The sequence below is a fragment of the Asterias amurensis genome, chromosome 7, assembly GCF_032118995.1.
Source record: "Asterias amurensis chromosome 7, ASM3211899v1".
In the NCBI taxonomy this organism is placed as follows: Eukaryota; Metazoa; Echinodermata; class Asteroidea; order Forcipulatida; family Asteriidae; genus Asterias; species Asterias amurensis.
In genome coordinates, this window is record NC_092654.1 from 24,364,749 (window position 1) to 24,388,357 (window position 23,609).

At 40.3% G+C, this 23,609-nt stretch overlaps 3 protein-coding genes across 5 annotated transcripts in view; 1 reads left to right on the forward strand and 2 right to left on the reverse strand.

Annotated features, from left to right (window-relative positions):
• LOC139939684 (1-phosphatidylinositol 3-phosphate 5-kinase-like) overlaps positions 1–3,958 on the reverse strand; it is a 48,996-nt gene extending 45,038 nt beyond the window's left edge. The window contains exons 1-5 of the mRNA XM_071935751.1: positions 3,867–3,958; positions 2,144–2,364; positions 1,582–1,817; positions 854–1,054; positions 150–339 (exon numbers count right to left, since the gene is read on the reverse strand). Of these exons, the coding sequence (XP_071791852.1) occupies positions 150–339; positions 854–1,054; positions 1,582–1,817; positions 2,144–2,345 (829 nt within the window). The 5' untranslated portion in view covers positions 2,346–2,364; positions 3,867–3,958. The remainder of the gene's footprint in view (positions 1–149; positions 340–853; positions 1,055–1,581; positions 1,818–2,143; positions 2,365–3,866) is intronic.
• Positions 3,959–4,282: 324 nt separating this feature from the next.
• Positions 4,283–10,674, forward strand: LOC139939687 (single-stranded DNA-binding protein, mitochondrial-like). Its single transcript, XM_071935756.1, has 6 exons — positions 4,283–4,422; positions 5,498–5,573; positions 6,410–6,541; positions 7,277–7,361; positions 7,872–7,960; positions 8,400–10,674. Exons 1-6 carry the CDS (start codon positions 4,399–4,401, stop codon positions 8,483–8,485), a joined length of 492 nt encoding a protein of 163 aa, XP_071791857.1. The 5' UTR covers positions 4,283–4,398; the 3' UTR covers positions 8,486–10,674.
• A 138-nt stretch (positions 10,675–10,812) lies between these two features.
• Positions 10,813–23,609, reverse strand: part of LOC139939686 (tyrosine-protein phosphatase 10D-like) — a 36,200-nt gene continuing 23,403 nt past the window's right edge. For all 3 annotated transcript variants that reach the window (XM_071935754.1, XM_071935753.1, XM_071935755.1), the window contains 8 exons: positions 23,468–23,570; positions 22,722–22,987; positions 18,441–18,517; positions 17,530–17,664; positions 16,668–16,790; positions 15,901–16,049; positions 13,619–13,754; positions 10,813–13,372 (listed from right to left, as the gene is read on the reverse strand). In XM_071935754.1, coding sequence (XP_071791855.1) covers positions 12,791–13,372; positions 13,619–13,754; positions 15,901–16,049; positions 16,668–16,790; positions 17,530–17,664; positions 18,441–18,517; positions 22,722–22,987; positions 23,468–23,570 — 1,571 coding nt within the window. In that variant the 3' untranslated portion in view covers positions 10,813–12,790. The remainder of the gene's footprint in view (positions 13,373–13,618; positions 13,755–15,900; positions 16,050–16,667; positions 16,791–17,529; positions 17,665–18,440; positions 18,518–22,721; positions 22,988–23,467; positions 23,571–23,609) is intronic.

Genomic DNA, 23,609 nt, shown 5'->3' on the forward strand with positions numbered 1-23,609 from the left:
TAATCCTAGCGATTCGTAAAATTGGCTGCGGGGTCTCCCCCTTGAGACTTTCCCATAAATCGAGCCCGGCACGTATCTAAAAAGTTTATCTTACCAATTAAGGCTCATTGAACGTATTTCCGAATTATCATGAACATCTTTAAAATTACCTGTGTATCCCATGAACTTTCCTGGAACCTCCTGATTGCAGCACCGTCGGCAGAAGATCTGGCCACAAACACGGCAGTGGTGACGTCGACGGAGTGTGGTGAACTTCTCACCACATTCATAGCATTCTTTACACTGACTATCAGGCATCCAGTATTGCTTGAAATCACTATCTCTGTAGTCCTGCGGAACCTAAGGGTTGAGGAGGTAGAAGGTGATAAGAGTGTCAAAGGGTGTCAAAGGGTGTCAAAGGGTGTCATGGTTTAGAACATCAATTTCAAGTTCTGGTGGTTTACTCATCGGGGTGTGGGTTTGAATCCCGGTCATGAAACTTGTGTCTTTGAGCAAGATGCTTCACTATAATAGCAGCTCGGGGCTGCATACTCCCCAGGGAGATGAGATTACAGGGCCCAATTTCATGGAGCTTACTGTGCGTTTTCTATTTCATAGCGCTGCTTACCATAAGCACAGGAAAAGGCATGCTAACCTTCCTGTGCTTGCTGCACACAAATTAATGACGTAAGAATGCATATCCATGGGAACACGCAAGATGGTCGCCTTATTTTATTTTCTTTTTAACCTGTGAAATATGCTTGTACCTTGGAAAATTGTTCTGCTACAAAAAGCACGAAAATGTGCATACAGTTAAGCAGCTCAATGAAACTGGTTGTAGCTTGTTTAAGAGTCCAGACACTGGTACCCTTACCTGTCCGGATCTATCAACTACAGTAGTGATATGACGGAGGACCGTTGATAAAGTCCGAGGAGGTCTCTTGCCTGACTCCCACACAGGCCGAGATTCAGAGTCTTCTTCTCGCTGTGTACCGAGTCGCAGCGGTAAGGTCAGCTTAGGATGCTGCTGCTGCTGTTGATGTAAAGAACATTCAGGAGGCAGCTTGGATCCTTCCTGAAAAAAACAAAATCTCAATCAATAAACTAAAGGTCTGTAAATCTAAACCTATGGGAGACCAATAAATAAACTAAAGGTCTGTAAATCTAAACCTATGGGAGACCAATAAATAAACTAAAGATCTGTAAATCTAAACCTATGGGAGACTTATAAACGTAGGTGGCAGCAGACTTACCTACCAGGTAAATTTCTTTTGTTTCTGTAGTTCTGAGCATGCGCAAATTACCGAGGACAATGGATTTACCTGGTTAGTCTAGTGTCGCCAAATCTAAATCTGATATATACATTGTAGTGCTAGCCAGAGCGGTGTCTGGGTGTCTTTTAGACACCCTGTTTTTAAAATTCCCTGCAAAGTTGGATTTGCCAAATCCTGGCTAACCCCTCGGTTTGCTATTATCGTGTGTGAAAACCCAACATGGCAACAAAGGAATGGTTTCAGTTAAAAAGTGTTGAGTTACCAATTCTTGAGGATTTTGGAATTTAATAAAAAAGAATTCTAACCCCCTAATTCTGTATGCACTGACCTGTTTGGATGACATGTCAATTCTAAGTCCAGAGGATTTCTGACCAAGATCAGCCAAAGGTCCCAAAGCCGAAGCAATGACCCCACGCTCATCCTTCCTCTCAGTGGTGCTGAGTTTCTCATCTTGCCCAACACTTGCTAATAGATTAGGGAGTGAGGATGACTGCTGGAGGGTTTGGGGTTGAGGTTGTTGTGATGAGGAAACAGCAGCTTCTTTGGAAGGCGATGGAGATCCTCCTTGTTTAAGAAAAGATAAAAGACTCAGTCAGGGATGATGCAGCACGATGAAAACTACTTAAGGTATTATACAGGATGGTAGAGATGATAAAAAAGGTTGCAGCCATGTGTTCACGTGCTGTGTGATCACCACCTGCCCCTGGTGACAGTTGATTTGAGTCGATAGCCAAAATCAGTTTTAGTTTAGCCCTTACCTTGAAGTAGCTGTCCGTGGGCTTGTGATGTTAGGCAATCTTCTCTAACGCCCTACCCTCCTCACCCCCACCACAAAAAATAAAATCTCTTACTAAATTGAGAGTTACAACATTTAGCCACAAGATTTATACCTTTCGATCTGCGCAGCCATTCCGGAAGGGAAAATCGTGAGGATGTTTTCTGGTCAGGTGATAGTCTACGAAACCATGTGATCTCATCTTTCTTGCCCTCATTGTCGACTACCATGATTGGCTGAGGGGTCGCTGCAGCATCCCGGAATAAATTGGTGGAAATCTCCTCTGAATTCTTCTGGTAAACTGCACGAGGATCCATTGGCTTTAGAATTAGAGACCTACATGTAGGGCGCAGAAATGGTGTTTTTTAAATTTTGAATCATAAAAAGGAAGCTAATTATTTCATAAGGAAAGAAAACATGGGGTGGGGGGAAAATGCCATACACCTGCACACCCCGGTTATCGCAACTATCATCTATGGCTATTAATATATTAACCCTATGTCCAAAAGTAGTGGGGCTAGTAGAGTAGATTTGTCTTAACCCCACGGGCCATGTCTACATCGGTGGGGCTAGATTTGTCTACTAAGCTCAGAAAATTTATTTGATAAAAAAATCCATAAAATTAGCCCCAGTTGGAGGAAAAAATGTCTGCATCCTGCCACCACTTCAACTCCTAAGGAAAAATGATTTATCATTTGGATTCCTATCATTTATTTTATATTAATTTTTTTACTTAAAGCCATTGGACCCTTTCGGTTCAGGAAAAAAACAAAAAGTTCACAGATTTACAAATAACTTACAGGGTTTACAGATGGTAGTGGTGAAAGACTTCTCTTGAAATATTATTCCATTAAATGCTTTACTTTTTGAGAAAACAGCAAAACAATAACAATTCTCGTTAACGAGAATTACAGATTTATTTTAAACACATGTCATGACACGGAGAAACGTGCGGAAACAAGGGTTGGTTTTCCCGTTATTTTCTCCCGACTCCGATGACCGATTGAGCCTAAATTTTCACAGGTTTGTTATTTGATATAGAAGTTGTGGTACACGAAGTGTGGGCCTTAGACAATACTGTTTACCGAAAGGGTCCACTGCCTTTAATGCCGAAGGGATGTTTGATTAAATTCATTTTCTTTTTTAATTTTTACAATTACTCTAGCTAAAACCCTGGGCCAAAACCCTCAATGTTGACCTTAAAAAAAGTGATATTCAAGCGCACATTTCATCACGCGGACAGAACTTTCACGCACCAAACAAAATGGCAATGTTGAAGCAAAGTCCCTCAAATTCAAAGCACCGCGACAGGTGCCAGTGCAAACATAGTCTAACCAAGGTCTAACATTAACAATAACCAGGGCAAAATTTCATAGAGCTGCTTAGCATGTAGTTGAGATAACGTAACCCCTCCTGCCGACGGCGTAGCCGTCGGCAGGAGGATTACGTTATCGCAACTAATTAGCATGAAATTTCTTCCTTGATTATTGATAAAAACAGACCAGCCAAATTTCCATTTGTTGCATGTTGCTTGTTATATTCAGCTGTTGTTTGCTTATCCTGAAAATCACGTGGAAATTTGGTTGGTAATCCTCTTTTTTTATCAAGGAAGAAGTTTCATGCTTAACAAATTTTTGTGCTATTACTAGCAGCTCTATGAAATTGGGCCCAGATTACAACACTCAGAACAGAGAGAACTGGACAGAGTTTTTTGTGGAATGGCCGGCGTAGAAACACAAAATCACACCCTCACATATTTGCCCACAAGTCTGTAGCACAAGGTTAACATTCTACAGTAACTGATGTATGAAATAAACAAAAAGGGTTAGCATTCTCACCTTTTAACATAATTAAAACAGACTGCAAAATGTTGTTTTCCGATCAAAACAACTTCCTGCAAAATGTCAACAGTCACGTCATAGTCTAGAAGGCTGACATCTTGTTTATGAATCAGCGCATTAATTTCCACCCCTTTTTAAGGGGGTGATAATAATTTGAGGAAAAAAGAGAGAATAAAATAGTTCAAAATTCGGCAACTATTTAAAAACAGACAGCTTTGATTTCAATAAACTGTTTATTTTTATTATATTTAGGGAATTTAGCTCATCCTGTACGAAATCCATTAGAATTTTAATTTCAAATAACTTCTTTCATAACCACCTTCTCCTAAAAATCCCCTGTCGCACAATAGACGGGACCAAAATTTGACCCTTGCACTGCAGACGGATGACCCTTCATCCAAATTTCCCGGGAGAGCATGCAATCCAGCATGTGTTGCTGATGATCAACCTCGCACCTTTACCGAGTAAACGTTTTCGTAGCAGAACAAAATAATTAAGTAACCACAGCGGAATTAAATAACTAATCAAGATGTACAGATCTTCGATGACCCAGGTACAGATTTATATTATTTTCTTCCCCAATGTTAATCACAATTTGACTGACTGTATTTTGGAAGTGGGGAGGGGAACGGGATCGGTTGTGAATGTAAACAATAAACAAACGTGTGCTGGCTGAGTGGTGGTCATCTTCCTAAGAACCCTACTAAGAAGTAGTACTGGGTCTTTATCTGCACTGCTGCAGCATGATTGCACTGCAGTAACTCACTCTGTCCTCACTGGGTCTTTATCTGCACTGCTGCAGCATGATTGCACTGCAGTAACTCACTCTGTCCTCACTGGGTCTTTATCTGCACTGCTGCAGCATGATTGCACTGCAGTAACTCACTGTTCATGTAGAAACCTCTCTGCCAAAATGCTGAAGTCAAGTCAAAATGCTTTAAAAAAGAGATGTGTGTATTTGTGTTAAGATTGTCATTTAATTATTCACACTCACAGCGAAGTTTAATCATTTATTATGAAAAAACAGCTGAACCTTTCCTTTCTAAATTTAAATCTAATTTCAAATACTTTTATTCATGAGTTATAGTTTAAGTTAAATGTCTTGTCAGATTGGTTCAGTGGTTTTGTCTCTTTTTACCTCTCTCTGGACATGCTGGATGGTTCGATTCACCCGGACTGCCAGAGCCTTGCATGTACCTTGGGTTTTCTGTCCCTACCTGACTTGGTACTCGAACAAAGTCACAGACTACATGGATTTTCCCTATGAAATAAATAGTTAAGTGGTGGTAAGTTATTGGTTAATACTTGGCAAAGGTCAATGATGAGTTTTCAAAAGTGAATGAAATGGTTTTGTTTTATGCCCCTATGGATTGGAGAAAGCTTGTTTCACATCAATTCGGGACCCCAGTTTGAATCCTGCCGGGGGGGGGGGGGGGGGGGGGAGGTGCACTATGTGGATTGGGTCTTCAGCCCCTATTTGTGACTGTACAAGGTCTCTGAAGTTCTCCTCCCACTTCTCAAACTTTTCCTTGTCGTCTCCCCATCAATTGGGTTCTTGGCTAAGCTTGAAAATTATGTAAAATGAAAATGTTCTTTTTTACCCCTAATGTTTTGCTTTTCTATTTCAGTTATCAAGGTGCGTTTTGAGAAGATACTCTTCTGGAAGTACAGTGAAGACAGTAGAAACAGCTGTGGTTGAACGAAGTAAGACAAGTTGTTAGTAATCTTAATTAAAGACTTGAGTCTTGCGCTTTGAGTCATTTAATTTAGATATTAGATATAATTCAAGTAGCACCCCCTTTGATGGGTACTAACATGTTATTGTAAGCACTCAGAGTTACATAACTTATTTCAACCATTGTTGCGTAGCTCAGTGCAATGAAATGCCTCTCGCTTTCATCCCCACAATGTATAATAATAATAAATAATAATAATTAAGAAGTATTAAGAATATACTATAAAAGGTTACTCCGCCATTTACTGGATAGTATTGCCTGATTTTTTCCTAATTGTGGCTCCCGAGTATTGCTTTTGAAGGAAATAAATTCTGAAATTCATAAACGGTCTAAGTTTTCCAGAACACATTCCCCTCGAACACAGTTCCCCAGAACACAGTCCCCAGAACACAGTCCCCCAGAACAAAGTTCCCCAGAACACAGTTCCCCAGAACACAGTCCCCCAGAACACAGTTCCCCAGAACACAGTCCCCCAGAACACAGTTCCCCAGAACACAGTTCCCCAGAACACAGTTCCCCAGAACACATTCCCCCAGAACACAGTCCCCCAGAACACATTCCCCCAGAACACAGTTCCCCAGAACACAGCCATGTTCACTGCCAGCACAATATAAACTTGCCTTTAAGTTTTTTTCAAGTATTTTTGTCTAAATATGCCAACCTTTTCAGCAGTGAAAAGCAATGTACAATGTTTTATACTTGGCCATTATCTCATTTTATTGTTGCAAATTCATGAATATAATGTGCCTGCTTTCTGCATCAAACACAATTTCTTGGTATGACTTTGTTATCATCTCTTTACAGGTTTGAATAAAATCACTCTCCTTGGTCGAGTTGGTCGAGATGCAGAGATGAAAGGAACTGATTCCAATCCTATGGCACTCTTCTCCTTAGCTACTAGTGAGACGTTCAGAATTAAGAAAGATGAGGAAGATGGTAAGGCTAGCCCCCTATTGAGCCAAATCACCCGACATCCATTTTAGCATTGGGTCAGGAAACTCATGACCTTACAAGTCTGGGTGCTTGTGTTTAAATGTTGACTTTCAGTCTGATTTGCGATGCTTATTGAAGAACAATTATCTATATTACAAAAGAGATCAATATTCTTTTAAACTCAAATAGTTCAGTTGTCAAACTGGGTAGGCATTTTTGTTTTCTCATTTAAATTCCGGTCCAGTTGATATTTTAAGCTACAAGCCTTGCGGTCTTGTTGACCCCCCCCCCCCCCCTCATTTCATTCATCTAATAATCTTTTGGCCTAGATGTTAAATTTTGGGCAGGATTTGAAAACAAAGAATAACATTAACAATAGTTTTTGACATAAATAAAAATGTATTCAAGTTCTCCGTTCAATTGTTCATCTTATATAAGTTATCACACAAGCGTGAGTGGAATACAGAACAATGTAGCGCTTCTGCGTCCCATATCCACTGAGGCTGAATGCTGAGTGGGATATGGTACGCAGACGCGCTTTATTTTCCATATTTCCACGAGCGCGCATGTGATAACGTATTTATCTTCAAGCTATTTTGGCGCATGACATAGAATACACAATACGCATGGTAGTGATATTAGCCGTGCAATATAGGTTTTTATCACCACTCCATTCTGCCAGTCTGATTGGAGGATTAGCGCGTACTTGAAGATAGTAGTTCATGTCCTCTTTTTCAGAACTGAGACAAAGGACAAGCTGGCACAGAGTAAATGTTTTCAAGCCAGGTCTAAGGGATGCCGTTTACTCATACTGTAAGAAAGGGTACGTACAAATGACTGTAAGAAAGGGTACGTACAAATGACTGTAAGAAAGAGTATGTACAAATGTGTGCTTGCTTTGATGATCTTCCCGTCAAGAGAACATGCCAAACTCCCACAAGGGGATGTAAACACCAAGCTGGCAACAACCAATCTCTCTCATACAAACATTGGTTTAAAGTCTATGATTATAAATGGCACAAATCAAGAAAATGTCATTCAGATGGCGTGTCCGATATTACTAATTTCATAAAGGCCTGACGTTTGCCATTGGAAATTGGTTGTCATTTGATTCGTTCTGGTTGTGAAGCCATAGACTCTAATAAAAGTAGGGGTTAACCCTGGTGTTTATGGTTCACATAGCAAGCACCCTTGTTAACAGGTTTCCTCAGGCTTGCAAGCTACAGAAGTTGGGTACCCTTAGATTTATTACCGAAAATATATAATAGGAATAACAATAATAATTAATGTTTATTCTCATGACATGAAATTTGTGTTATTTTCCTGTGTATAGTTCCAGAGTTTTAGTATTTGGGAGGCTCAACTACAGTGAGTACTACAACGACAGTGACCAAAAGATAACCACAACTAACATTGTTGCAGGTAAATTAAAACAACCACCAGAAGTATTTTGCTTTTAGCTGTTCCTTTATCTACCTGAATCCTTGTCCAACTCAACAGACCAAACATAATTTAGAACCCCAGTATGTAACAGTAATGAACGCTAGTAGCCTTTAGCCCTGTGATCTTGTGGAATTTCCCTGCTTTTATTAAGACTAAAGACAAGAACTGCCACAAGTTATATTGTACTTAAGACTCATAACAAAGGCTTCCACAATTAAACCTAATATTGTTTCACTGTTATGATTTTTATTCCATTATTGGCAAAGGTTGAAATGAAGTGTTACATAACATGCCTTATCAACATTACAATAATCTTACAGTGCAATAACAATTGAGTTGTAATTGTGTGTACATGCTGTAACTTTAAAAGTTGTTCCTAGGTCCTAAGCTTTATTTCTGTCAATTGTTGTTTTTTCAGACGATGTGATATTTGTTGGCGGTGGATCTAGTGTAACAGAACTGACAAAGGAAGATCTTGTTTCAGAGCCAATTGAACATGTCTGAATTCTTCACACACCTTGTCTGGACTCAATTTCATAGAGCTGCTTAGCGGCCGATTTAGTGCTTACTATGTGATTTCCATTTCATAGCGCTGCTAGGCATAAACACAAAAGGCAAGTGCTTACTGTATTAAAATGTATGATGTTACAATGTAAATCCATGGTAAACACGCAAACTGGTCGCCTAACTTCTTTGCTAACTTAACTTGTGAAACACGCTTAAGCTTATGCAACTTTGTCTTTTAGAGTTGGTGCAAAGATTTGCTTACTGTTAAGCAGCGCTACAGAAATTGGCCCCTTATCTTGTTGGAGTTTTACTACCACAAAAATCAGTCAAGTTTTACCAAATTTTGTTGTGGTTTACATGTATCAACATAGTCTGGTGCTAGAAACTTGCCACCTTAGGGTATCAAAGCTTATCGAGCCAATAAAAGCAAGGTTTTAAGGAAAGCTACATTCAATACAGCCAATAAGGTTTCAGGGAACATTACACAGTCATACAAACTTCCATAGCACAGTTTACATTGTTTACATATGTTGTAGACCCAATATGGGTCAGGTGACGGGTCAGGTGATGACAGTAGCCAACTGAGTTTTGTTATATAGTGCTGCACATTGGTGTGTAAGTTGATGCCTTGTGCATGTAACTAGCACCCTACGTAAGCATTGCCATGCAGTTCAGATCAATTTATTCTTGACTGTGGTGTTTATCCAACCAGTTTACCAGACATATTTTATTTTTTAGCTACTGTGTTCGTAACTTTCCTGATCAAGGGTCGATTTCACAAAGAGCTTAACTTCAAATCCATCTTAATTGCTAAGGAAAGTGTGATGTCACAATACAAATCACTACGGTAAAAACGGCAACTCATCGTAAGATAAATCCAAGTGTTTTGTGAAATCGGGCCTAAGTTATCATGGCATTTTCAAGGGGTTAAAGTGGCCTAATTGTTCTGAAAGGTTACAATGTTATAGTTGATATTACTTTGGCAATAAGTCTTCATGTTTGGCAAGCAGCTAGCATTAGAAGAAATCTTTTACAAGTGTAAACCACATGGAATGTTAAAAGACAAATTGTGTTTTAACAAAACGCTTCAGAAGGTTGTGAACAAGAAAATATCAGATTTTACTTTTTTCTTGCAATACTTTTTGAGTCAAAATCCTTTAGAAGAGTTTTTATTATCACATACTACCATCATGCAAGAATAAAAAGTATAATTGCAATGTATGTTAAATAAAGATAGCGTTAGGTTATTTATTGTTCAGGCATTGTGCATCTCGGGACAAAATGCTTAAAGAACATTCTTATAGGAATGGTATAGAAACGTCCTTTGACTAAGCCATACCATGCTCTAAATCAAGCACTGTGAAAGTACATGTATAACAAGCACTATTCACTTCATATGTACATGTCCTTATGGCATTTCTGCTCTCAACTTTGCAGCTATTGATAGTATAAAAGTGTAACTGTAGCTCGCAGAGATAGAGCTGTAGCATTTAGTGATACTGTTAAGAGTTAGAGCTGTAGCATTTACTGATGCTAAACATTGTAAAGCAACTCCTGACTTCACAAGATATTTCTCAATTCTGATCAGCTTTTTACACAGTTTTGACACATATATTAAAAAAACAGCGTTGTAGTTAATGCATTCAATATTCAATATCTGGATATAAAATTATTTTAACAAGAAAATAAACTTGACTGTTTACAAACAGTCTTATTTTATACAAGTTCATATCAAACATTCTGTACAGTTTAACCTTGATCTAAAGTTGATCAACCATGAGATCTCATGTACGTGTATCAGGCCTAATATAGCAAAGAGGTCACGCAGGCCACAGCCTCCGTTTCCCATGTCTTGCACTTCAAAAGTTTCCCATAGGCTCTTAAGATCTTCCGATGGAAGCGCCCTTTGAAAAATTAAAAGTTCCTTGTTCCCTAACAAATTAAACTCTAGGCCTCACGCATAATACATGTAGTAGAAATAACACCACAAATCTGTCAAAATGACATTGCTTTTTAGCAAAAACATATATTTTTGATCTTGCAAAAAAACAAACTTTTGCCGCAGCAGGATTTCTTGTGATGATAGCTTGTAAATGTATTTGTTGTTTCTGTTTCAACTTGTGAAAAAATACTCAAGCCTAGAATTCAGGCATGATGTTTTGTCATTGGAAAAAGTAGGGAGAAAATTGGAAATCAGATTAAAGTAGGACAAATTCATGGCACTTCAATCGACAAAAACTCAAGTCTTGGGGAAACCATGGCAAAGAACAGAGCAACAGGGGTCATCACCTCTGTGTTAATTCCAGTGCCCAATAATCAAGCAGTAAATATTTCTGATAAGCAAACAAACAGGATACAAGTCATAAATTGTTACTGTGACAAAGTATTTTAACACTGGGCACCTAAATCTGGTAAGAATATTTTTTTTTGCTTAGCTACTTTTTGTGCTCAAGCAACTCTATGAACTTGGGCCCTCTGAACAAACATAGATGTATGTACAATATTATGTCAAACACATAAATGTACATACAATTTTCAAAAAGATAATATACTTTTAGGAGGGATGTTGTAGAATCATGGCCAATCATTTCTTTCTTCCATCATAATTTATAGAGTACAATATAATATATTAGCAAAATTTCATATTTAGGGAATAACAGTGCGAGTACCCGGTCTTCACTGCATGGTAATGACCGGGTTGGTGGCTGGCGCTGTTACGGCTCGGTCTGTTAACAGCGCCAGCCACCAACCAAGGTCATTCCCACGCAGTGAAGACCTGGTACGAACACTGTTATTCCCATTAATAAATACCTTTTTTAGCGAGTTAAACGGCTAAAATTTCCCAAATTTTGTGACTTTTCTCTCGGCGGTACTTCCAGACATGTTCAGGGGCCATATTTGAGCTTTTGATGGTTCCCATCTCTTTCGTGCGTTAATCACATCACTGATCTTTGAGACCAGTGACTCTTTGAAATAATGATCTGTTCAGCGCCTTCACTGGGGTCAAAGGATGCAAATGATTGGACGATAGCTGTTCCTTGTGCATTAAAACGCGTGCATGAGCTCGGTGTAAGTTTATATGCGCGCACATGTTACTTGCGCGCACTCAAATTGATACATTTTCAGCGGGCGTACCCGTAAGTGGGCGAAGTTCCAATGAAACTACCAGGGAAATAAATAAGCGTGCGATACAGTGAAATGCGCAAGGTTTACACAATGTACGCTGATTTAGTGGCCACTTATTCGCTATTTTCCAAAGCCGGTCTTTATACCACCATTAACAGTCCCACAGGTGACCGGGTTTTAACCAATCAGAGACTTGAAACCATCCGAGGTATTTATTAATAACAAATAATACTGGTTAAGTTTTTGTTAACACATCTAAAATAATACTGTTAAGCTATTTAATATTTCTCTTGCGTTGTATTAAATTAAAATGTACAAACCTAGTTATAATTCTAGTTGTTTTAGTTCTTTTTAACCTTACAAACGAAAAGAACCATGTCAGTTAAAAAAACCTAAACATGAACATAAAAAGGAAATATTGCATTTGTTGCCCAATTTCATTAAAGTGTTCTACCCCACATCATTGGATGACTTTAGGGGAACTAAACAGATCGCACGGCCTAGCCAATCAGGCTTAGCAAAGACCTGGGTATACAAAACCATTTAGCATCAACAGGCTTGAAACACGAGTTTTATCTTAACTTTTGTGCTTTTACCCTTTAAAGCCATTGGACACTTTCGGTACACAGTATTGTCCAAAGGCCCACACTTCGTGTATCACAACTTGTATAAAATAACAAACCTGTGAAAATAACATGAAAACCCACCCTTGTTTCCGCACGTTTCGCAGTGTCATGACATGTGTTTAAAATAAATCCGTAATTCTCGATATCAAGAATTGATATTTTTTTTCTGTTCCGAAAGTGTATAATGGCTTTAAGAGCATTCATTCTGCACACTTATCAATATTATCCAGATATTGCTAAACTTGGTCATTATTTGACTCTGCTACATGTATTATCAAGATAAATATTAAGAATTGCAGATTCTTTGTTAACATGGGAAACATTGTATAATGTCAATTGGGTACATGAGTTTTTCTTTGACCACTTGCTCTGTTAAATCATAAATAGGTTAAATCTTGTGGCAGTTTGAGGCCTTTCCGTATTAGCTGCTTGTGCCGCTATGGCCTCTAAATAGTTAATAAGGAAATTAAAGAGTGGTGATGGGGTCTTAAGTGACTATTTGAAATGAGCAGGGTCAAGTCAGTGCAATACCAGACTGAGCTCAAAGCTCTCAAACAATTTCCTCACTGACGTCTGTTTCGATCCCATTGGGATGTTTTTTGATGGATCCGTTACTACCACAGCTTGCGCATTTCTTTGGTGACGCATTTGCGCTATTCCTATGGGATCCGTTACTACCTTCAATGCCGCATTTCTTTGGTGACCCGTTGCTACTACCATTTGCGCTATTTCTTAGGGATCCCCTATTACTACCGTTTGCGCATTTTTTGGGGGATCCGTTATTACTACCATTTGCGCATTTCTTAAGTGACCCATTACTTCCTCCATTGGCAGACTTCTTTTGGGATCTGGAACGAGTGTCTTCTTCAATCAAAGACCTCTTAGGTGACCCCATGCTGTACATGGACATTCTCTTTAGCGTGTCATCCTCGCTACCAACAGAACTCCGACGCATGTTAACGTCACGATCCTCGTCACCCTTCGAGCGACGTTTGATGGCTGATGCGTCACTGCCCAGGTGTGAGTTCATGTCGTACGTGTCTAAGGAGGAGATGCTTGGCAGACGTTTTGGGGCAATACCTTTTTCTTCCAGGATCTCCAGAATGCACTTGTGGATGAAGACATATTGTTGCTAGAAAAAAATAGATATAAATGGTCAGACCATCAAATCGACTTGGAGTTCTCAAAAGTATTACCTTTCAAAATATTAGTTTTCTCCAATTTGGTTTTTGGGAACTAAGTTATATATTATAATCATTCTTAATATAATTGTATCTCTGTAATAATGAAACAAGGAAACTTCAAAGTGCCTTGCAATAAAATAGACTGCCAAGACCCACTATGACTCTCTCTTTCACCATGAAGCAGTGGAACCTACCTCTGTTTGTACCATGAAGTTCCGATGACTCCTCATATCACACACAATGCGTAGAATGTCCACAAAGTTATAATCCTCCATGTGTCTCATCAGACGATCTAAACAAATGAATGTCCCAGTGCGGCCGACGCCAGCACTGTAAAAATCAAAATAAAAACCATTGTATCATGAATGTGGCCGGACCAACAAATAAAAGTAGTCATAATACAGTGTCATGAATATGGAACACCATGTTTGTTTTATATTATTAATCACTTATTATTCATGTAGAATTTACCATCAAATCTCAAAAGGATGTACAGGAAATCACAACAAAGTATAAACCATCAAATCAGTAAACAAATAGTTAGTTAATAATATACAGTTGAGTAATAGCACATAGACAAGAAGTAAAAACCCTAGAAGTAAAAACACTACAACTTTGTTATTAGTATTATTTATCTGGACAATATTTTAACAAGCATACCACAATGTAAGAACCTAACAGATGTCTACTTAAGAATCTTAGATAACTAAACAATTGTAAAACGAAACGCATTGCTAACGAAAAGTAAAAATCATTTCAAAATTTACCAGTCAGTTTCCCTTGTGGTTTATATTGATATCTGAAACAAAGTGGCATCCCCTTAAGGTGATCCCCTAGCTGCCGCTTCCCAGGTTGTATTGTAATTTGGGTGTGATCCCTGGCTACACGGCAGTTAATGATTGTATGGCTTCTGACTGGCACCCACGAACAAAGATATTGACAAAAATAGGGACACCGCCATTATAGGGCTAGGTAGCTCAGTTGTTAGAGCGCCGACACGCTAATCTGGAGGTCGTTGGTTCGAATCCCACTCTAGTCATTTCTTTGTTCAACCCCCAAAATCATTTCAAAACTGACCAGTCAGTTTCCCTTGTGGTTTTTATTGGTAAAGAAACAATAACAGTGTAAGATCATCAAGGCAAGGACAAACATTAGAATCAGATGACAAGATACAAACTTATTCTAAAATGGCAAGGATTAGTCAATTTAAACCTAATCAATGTGAATTGGAAGCTGATTAACAAATACCCATGGCAGCTGACAAGTATATGACTCATCAGTTCCGACCAGTTCCGACTATAGATGGATTGCAATAGGCGTCATCGGCCGTCATATTTGATGAATTGTGCAAGGGTGAAGAGCTACCATTGGCTGAGAGTCACGGGCAGCGCGTACATGCTGCACTGTTTTCTTGTTATTACATCAAAGATAGTGGTCGATGAGGCATATTGCAATTCATCTAAAGCCGGGAAGATTCCAACTCAGAACACCATTAGCCTTTTGAGGTATGGTGGACACTGTAGTGCAGTGTTTGGTTTGGGTGTATGCAGACAAAGGTACGTAAACCTACTAGGAGTCAGGTGTAATGTGTACATCATATCTCAAAATGGATTATTGAACCCTGAAGTGGGTAGAGTCATAGACAAGCACCGGACATACATAAATGGATGTATATGTATGGATGTACATGTACTATACATTGTATACAATCATAATAACCTTGTAACACATAAAGACACACCGAGAATCCTCAGCAAGAGAAGCTGTCCAAACTCAGCTCCTCTCAGTTTCTGCTGGATTATTTATTATCCCCTTCGGAGAATTGTTGGCTCTGATTTTTTTCAGATAACAGGAAATGCTGACACATGTTGGTCCCTGAGGGGCCATAGATTAGTGATATTGACCTGGAAAAAGAAGGGGGGTCGATGGTGTTTAGCCTGGGGGGGAGGGGGGGGGGTGATGGTGTTTAGTCTGTGATGAACAGGCATGAAGAAGTCATTACAGTCCAAGCTAACCTGTCAACCTCGTAATTAGGTGAATAATTTATATTTGTCAAGATTTCTTGATACTGTGGTACACTCAAGTCATTCCTTCAAGGCAATAGTTCTGTGTGCTATTGCCCTAAATGTGGGTCTTTAATGTCAAATTTATTTTTGTGATGCACTCCATTTTCCAACTTTATATGTTAAAATGGTACTGGTGACCTTGAGCAAGATACTTTACTATAATTGCTTTTCTTCACCAAGGGATAGAGGTCGAGGTTGATATTGTGTACAGTGTATAAAAAAAGCCACCTGAGCACCATGGCAGCCTGGGGATGTGTACTCCCCAGGGAGCTGAGAAAGATTACAGGATGTTATTAGTCCAATGACCAGGGAACTAATGTAAAGCGCATTGATATGGTTGTTGTGGAATGCGCTATATAAGAACTTGTTATTATTATTATTAAAGGTTGCAGACATTAGAAACTACAAACCTGCAGTGAACGATGGTCGGTGTTCCGTTGCTAGGAATCTGTTCTCGAACTGTGTGGATGAAATTTTTTAATGTGGAACTGGAGTCTGGTACCCCATGATCTGGCCATGCAAGGTAGTGGAACTGCCTGACTTGCTTTGTGGTCTCAAACTGTGGGTTTAAAGTTACCAATAAATTATACAAACTAAAAAAGACTTTTCCCAAGAGTAAAAATGGATTATTAATAATCTTGGCCAAACAGTAAGGCAGTAATAACCAGTTTAATGGTCATATTAAGTTCACTTCTGATAAGGAAGAAGTATGAATTTTTACAAGATATGACGAAGGCAAAGTTTACTTTGGTTTTTGGAATTGTTCGATTGTTTTAATCCTATATAAATGTAGTCGTATACAATAAAACTAACATGATTTACATTTCATGTCAAAAGGTAATCTCTGTTTTGAGATATTGCAAAAAATCCAGAGCGAATATCTTCACAGAAAGTAATCAATGATAGGAATACACAATCTGAGAAACATAACTGACAGCAACACTTCTCAGATTCAAATATGGGGCATAAAACTGATGTTTTAACATAACCACATTACTATCAAAAGCTACGGTAGGCTTTTAATCAAAAGTTTATATTATTGCCATTAATTTTAAGAGTGGTAACCAATCATAAATCTTCTCTTCTAAGTAGAGCTTGCATTGCCTTTATAAGAGATCCCTACATTCTCCTTATGAGAGAGCCCTTTAATCCCTTCTAAAAGGAGAGCTCTACCCACCATTTGAAGAGTAAAGTCCCTGATGCACCAATTCTCCATTTCTTCTTTATGACTCATCAGGATCTTAATGTCTCCATACAGCAAGGGAGTGTTGTCTTCGGGCCAATACTGATCGCACTTCACCTGAAGAAAAAGCAGAAGAAAACAAACGTCATATTATTTTTATTTTTTATTCATTCCATTTTTCCTGGTTATGAAGCCAAGGACTTACAGAAAAGCGAACATATTCACTGCATATTCACTCAAGAAGGAGGTTTGAGTTTAAGATGTGACAGGAAAACCCATGCAAACAGGTAGGGAAGTCTGAACCGACTACCTTGTAATAAAAATGTTTAAGAAACGGAAGGACAGGTTTAAGACAAGGATATATTGCACATTAGTAAGCTTTCAGACTGAAATTAAACAACCATAATTTGTTTTCCTTTGCCAATCTTGTAAACACTGTTAATAACAATGGATAAAGAAACTCATTCACCAGTTGTTTTATTCCTCAAAGAATAACTTCTAAGGGAGTTTACAAAATGCTTGCCCAGGTACTGACTGCTTACGCATAGGTATTTAATTATCCTTAAACAAGCCTCACTCAGTGATCATCAAGGCCATGAGTGCAGTGACCTGACTAAGCCAGGATTTGAACCCACACTAGTGACTAAGCCATTTGAACTTCAGCTCTTTGCACTAGTCGCCCCAACAGGACACTGAACTTAAGTGTAAGTAGCAGACTGTCAATTATGTTATCCCCGATGCAAAACCAAAATTTGTTAAATCACTACGGTGACCGCTGCTAACACATTAAATATAACAAATAAAACTGCAAAGAGTAAGGTATAATGCAGGATTCTGAGATGGAACTTTGTTTTACCGTAGCTTTTTCAATGAGTTGTGTGAGAATGACAATAGTAGCCACATCTTGCTCCCAGACCATCCTCCATGTATCATCTACTGTTCCTGGCAAGGGGCCTTGACAGGCGATGTACTCCCTTGGTGAGTTGTAACCCTGGAAGGGTAGGGGGGGAATAAAAGGAGTGTTATTAACCAGCATTTTTGCAAATGCGGGCTCGAGCAACTACAACCCCAAGCATAGAACCTCATCTTAACCAAGACTAATCAACATCATGCACAATAAGAATAATAATAAAGAAATATATGAAGCACAGTATTGCCGCAAAACAGCCTCAAAGCGCTGTGTACAAAAACAAAGCAAGATTAAAAGGCAAAAGACAATAGCAGATACCAAAAAAAATATTACTGGAGAATGGACAATAATAAGTAAAACACACTCTTATGCAATGTAAGTGGTAAAATACTGAAAACAGATAAAGGCAAAATACAATAGCAGAAAAAATGATTGAAAGTAAACAAATTACATCCAGCATGTCCAGGGAATGTGTTGTCTCTAAGATGATGGGAACAATAGGTTGGCTTGAGAGCATTGTGCGTAAGGCACTTGCCTCTAATCATAGTGACCCTAGTTCAATTCCTGAGTAGGGCCTTATCTAAGTAAAGATATGCCTTGGTTCTCTCCTGTGCCTTGAAGTTTTCTTTCCAGGCCCTCTGGTTTCCCATTTTCATTAAAACACTTTCGATTTCAAGTTGTGTTCCATTAATGGAGTCATGCATGGGTCAATGTTACTGGCTGTCAAAGGTGCCTTTACATGCCTGTAGCTCGGCCCTGTTGTAGCAGCGTCCTACGCTATTCAGCTTCTCAGCTGTAAGTCAGGATCAATAGTCTAAAAACTATTATTAATCATTACTATTACAATAAATACTTACAGGTATGTAATTAGCATTGATATAGTCTGAACCCTCAACATCATCCACTGGACTTAACATGACTCGAGTTCGATCAACTGCAAAAGAGAAATGAATAGAAAATGCATTGTTATAATACTCGGTCAGTACTGGCACGTAAATTAAGTGGTCGCAAGTTCAAGTCTCCGTCTGGTCAAAAATTTTGTTCGATCCACAACCATTTAAAATTTACACACTAAGTTTCCCTGGTTACTTGATGTTTAAAATAAAAAGTTGCATCTCCTCGTATTGTCACCTTGGATGTGATCCCTGGATATACAGCAGGTACAGGTTGAATTGCTTCTGACTAGCACCCCCCAAAAAAAATTGATAAAGTAGGGAGACTGGCAACATAGGGCTAGATAGCTCATTTGGTTAAAGAGACTGCCAACATAGGGCAAGATAGCTCAGTTGGTAGACTACCAACATAGGGCTAGATAGCTCAGTTGGTAGACTGCCAACATAGGGCTAGATAGCTCAGTTGGTGACTGCCAACATAGGGCTAGATAGCTCAGTTGGTAGAGTGTCAACATAGGGCTAGATAGCTCAGTTGGTAGAGTGCCAACATAGGGCTAGATAGCTCAGTTGGTAGAGTGCCAACATAGGGCTAGATAGCTCAGTTGGTAGACTGCCAACATAGGGCTAGATAGCTCAGTTGGTAGACTGCCAACATAGGGCTAGATAGCTCAGTTGGTAGACTGCCAACATAGGGCTAGATAGCTCAGTTGGTAGACTGCCAACATAGGGCTAGATAGCTCAGTTGGTAGACTGCCAACATAGGGTTAGATAGCTCAGTTGGTAGACTGCCAACATAGGGCTAGATAGCTCAGTTGGTAGAGTGTCAACATAGGGCTAGATAGCTCAGTTGGTAGACTGCCAACATAGGGCTAGATAGCTCAGTTGGTAGACTGCCAACATAGGGCTAGATAGCTCAGTTGGTAGAGTGCCAACATAGGGCTAGATAGCTCAGTTGGTAGACTGCCAACATAGGGCTAGATAGCTCAGTTGGTAGAGTGTCAACATAGGGCTAGATATCTCATTTGGTAGAGTGCCAACATAGGGCTAGATATCTCAGTTGGTAGAGTGCCAACATAGGGCTAGATAGCTCAGTTGGTAGAGTGTCAACATAGGGCTAGATATCTCATTTGGTAGACTGCCAACATAGGGCTAGATAGCTCAGTTGGTAGACTGCCAACATAGGGCTAGATAGCTCAGTTGGTAGAGTGCCAACATAGGGCTAGATAGCTCAGTTGGTAGACTGCCAACATAGGGTTAGATAGCTCAGTTGGTAGACTGCCAACATAGGGCTAGATAGCTCAGTTGGTAGACTGCCAACATAGGGCTAGATAGCTCAGTTGGTAGAGTGCCAACATAGGGCTAGATAGCTCAGTTGGTAGAGTGTCAACATAGGGCTAGATAGCTCAGTTGGTAGACTGCCAACATAGGGCTAGATAGCTCAGTTGGTAGACTGCCAACATAGGGCTAGATAGCTCAGTTGGTAGAGTGCCAACATAGGGCTAGATAGCTCAGTTGGTAGACTGCCAACATAGGGTTAGATAGCTCAGTTGGTAGACTGCCAACATAGGGCTAGATAGCTCAGTTGGTAGACTGCCAACATAGGGCTAGATAGCTCAGTTGGTAGAGTGCCAACATAGGGCTAGATAGCTCAGTTGGTAGAGTGCCAACATAGGGCTAGATAGCTCAGTTGGTGACTGCCAACATAGGGCTAGATAGCTCAGTTGGTGACTGCCAACATAGGGCTAGATAGCTCAGTTGGTAGAGTGCCAACATAGGGCTAGATAGCTCAGTTGGTAGACTGCCAACATAGGGTTAGATAGCTCAGTTGGTAGACTGCCAACATAGGGCTAGATAGCTCAGTTGGTAGAGTGCCAACATAGGGCTAGATAGCTCAGTTGGTAGAGTGTCAACATAGGGCTAGATAGCTCAGTTGGTAGAGTGCCAACATAGGGCTAGATAGCTCCGTTGGTAGAGTGCCAACATAGGGCTAGATAGCTCAGTTGGTAGACTGCCAACATAGGGCTAGATAGCTCAGTTGGTGACTGCCAACATAGGGCTAGATAGCTCAGTTGGTAGAGTGCCAACATAGGGCTAGATAGCTCAGTTGGTGACTGCCAACATAGGGCTAGATAGCTCAGTTGGTGACTGCCAACATAGGGCTAGATAGCTCAGTTGGTAGAGTGCCAACATAGGGCTAGATAGCTCAGTTGGTAGAGTGCCAACATAGGGCTAGATAGCTCAGTTGGTGACTGCCAACATAGGGCTAGATAGCTCAGTTGGTGACTGCCAACATAGGGCTAGATAGCTCAGTTGGTAGACTACCAACATAGGGCTAGATAGCTCAGTTGGTAGACTGCCAACATAGGGCTAGATAGCTCAGTTGGTAGAGTGCCAACATAGGGCTAGATAGCTCAGTTGGTAGAGTGCCAACATAGGGCTAGATAGCTCAGTTGGTGACTGCCAACATAGGGCTAGATAGCTCAGTTGGTGACTGCCAACATAGGGCTAGATAGCTCAGTTGGTAGACTACCAACATAGGGCTAGATAGCTCAGTTGGTAGACTGCCAACATAGGGCTAGATAGCTCAGTTGGTAGAGTGCCAACATAGGGCTAGATAGCTCAGTTGGTAGAGTGCCAACATAGGGCTAGATAGCTCAGTTGGTAGAGTGTCAACATAGGGCTAGATAGCTCAGTTGGTAGACTGCCAACATAGGGCTAGATAGCTCAGTTGGTGACTGCCAACATAGGGCTAGATAGCTCAGTTGGTAGACTGCCAACATAGGGCTAGATAGCTCAGTTGGTAGACTGCCAACATAGGGCTAGATAGCTCAGTTGGTAGAGTGCCAACATAGGGCTAGATAGCTCAGTTGGTAGAGTGCCAACATAGGGCTAGATAGCTCAGTTGGTAGACTGCCAACATAGGGCTAGATAGCTCAGTTGGTAGACTGCCAACATAGGGCTAGATAGCTCAGTTGGTAGAGTGCCAACATAGGGCTAGATAGCTCAGTTGGTAGAGTGCCAACATAGGGCTAGATAGCTCAGTTGGTAGACTGCCAACATAGGGCTAGATAGCTCAGTTGGTAGACTGCCAACATAGGGCTAGATAGCTCAGTTGGTAGACTGCCAACATAGGGCTAGATAGCTCAGTTGGTAGAGTGTCAACATAGGGTTAGATAGCTCAGTTGGTAGAGTGCCAACATAGGGCTAGATAGCTCAGTTGGTAGACTGCCAACATAGGGTTAGATAGCTCAGTTGGTAGACTGCCAACATAGGGCTAGATAGCTCAGTTGGTAGAGTGCCAACATAGGGCTAGATAGCTCAGTTGGTAGACTGCCAACATAGGGCTAGATAGCTCAGTTGGTAGAGTGTCAACATAGGGCTAGATATCTCATTTGGTAGAGTGCCAACATAGGGCTAGATATCTCAGTTGGTAGACTGCCAACATAGGGCTAGATAGCTCAGTTGGTAGACTGCCAACATAGGGCTAGATAGCTCAGTTGGTAGACTGCCAACATAGGGCTAGATAGCTCAGTTGGTAGAGTGCCAACATAGGGCTAGATAGCTCAGTTGGTAGAGTGCCAACATAGGGCTAGATAGCTCAGTTGGTAGAGTGTCAACATAGGGCTAGATAGCTCAGTTGGTAGACTGCCAACATAGGGCTAGATAGCTCAGTTGGTAGAGTGCCAACATAGGGCTAGATAGCTCAGTTGGTAGAGTGCCAACATAGGGCTAGATAGCTCAGTTGGTAGACTGCCAACATAGGGCTAGATAGCTCAGTTGGTAGACTGCCAACATAGGGCTAGATAGCTCAGTTGGTAGACTGCCAACATAGGGCTAGATAGCTCAGTTGGTAGACTGCCAACATAGGGCTAGATAGCTCAGTTGGTAGACTACCAACATAGGGCTAGATAGCTCAGTTGGTAGAGTGTCAACATAGGGCTAGATATCTCATTTGGTAGAGTGCCAACATAGGGCTAGATATCTCAGTTGGTAGACTGCCAACATAGGGCTAGATAGCTCAGTTGGTGACTGCCAACATAGGGCTAGATAGCTCAGTTGGTGACTGCTGGCACATAAATCCCAAAGTAGCAGGTTCAAATAAATGTGTCTTAGTTTTACTTAAAATTTAGATTCAGATTCCCTTGCAGTTTTATCATTTGACTATTACAAAAGTAGAAATTTTAACTGAAAATTTGTTAGAGCTAGTCACTTAGTTTAAATGTAATCAAAAGACATTTGACTTACATGGTAGAATGTTAGTGTAGCGATTCTTACTAACATTTGCAGCCAGCACAGCGGAATTACTGGATAGTTTACGACCTACTTTAACCATAGCTTCATATTCCTGTGAGAATCCATAATGACAATGGGCATTCATTACTTGGAAGTCATGACAGAAGTCTGTCAATAGGACTGGACGGGAATTCCGCAGCCGGGTTGATGCGCGGGTCATCATCCTGATGGGTAACGGCTCCATGGAATGAGCTGGCTTGTAGCGTCCGTATGTACCTCTGGAAAAAATAGTCAGAACAGAGATTAATTGGAAGCGCGGTTGATCTAGACGTCTTCCTACATCATCTAGAGGCACTCTGCAATAATGCTAAGAATAGAAGTAAAGAACCCAGTAGAGTGGTCTTTCAGATTCGGATCTAATGGATGCAGAACTTCACAGAATTGAGCAGGCTCTCGGCGCTCCGATAATGATGAACAAACTTCTCAGATAACTTTGGCACCTCGAAGAAAGATATTGACAAAACAGGGAGACCGCCTACATAAGGCTAGATAGCTCAGTTGGTAGAGCCCCAGAGTTTGTTGGTTCGAAACCCACCCTAGTCAATTCTTTGTTCAACCCCCAGAATCAAGTGTAAATATCACCTGTCCAATATGTTGAACTTTAAAGATTGCAATGAAGTGTTCAAATGCAACAATTTTCTGGGATGTTGATAAGAGTCTAAAAGGTTTGAGGACTGTGTGTGCTTCTTGGCACCTACCTGAATTTGCGCATCATGATTATGCTAATGAGGACAAGGACGATCACAAAGAGCAGGACCAGGATGACACTGATGCCTACAACAACTCCAGTATTATCCTCCGCTGTCAAGACAACAACAAACATAAATAAAGCCACTTATA

What these genes read in the sequence shown, in the direction of transcription:
- LOC139939687 (XM_071935756.1), top strand. Translation starts at nt 4,399, where the DNA reads ATGTACAGATCTTCGATGACCCAG. An exon ending in AACAGCTGTGGTTGAACGAA is followed by an intron (nt 5,574 to 6,409) that starts GTAAGACAAGTT and finishes ATCTCTTTACAG; the next exon opens with GTTTGAATAAAATCACTCTC. An exon ending in TAAGAAAGATGAGGAAGATG is followed by an intron (nt 6,542 to 7,276) that starts GTAAGGCTAGCC and finishes CCTCTTTTTCAG; the next exon opens with AACTGAGACAAAGGACAAGC.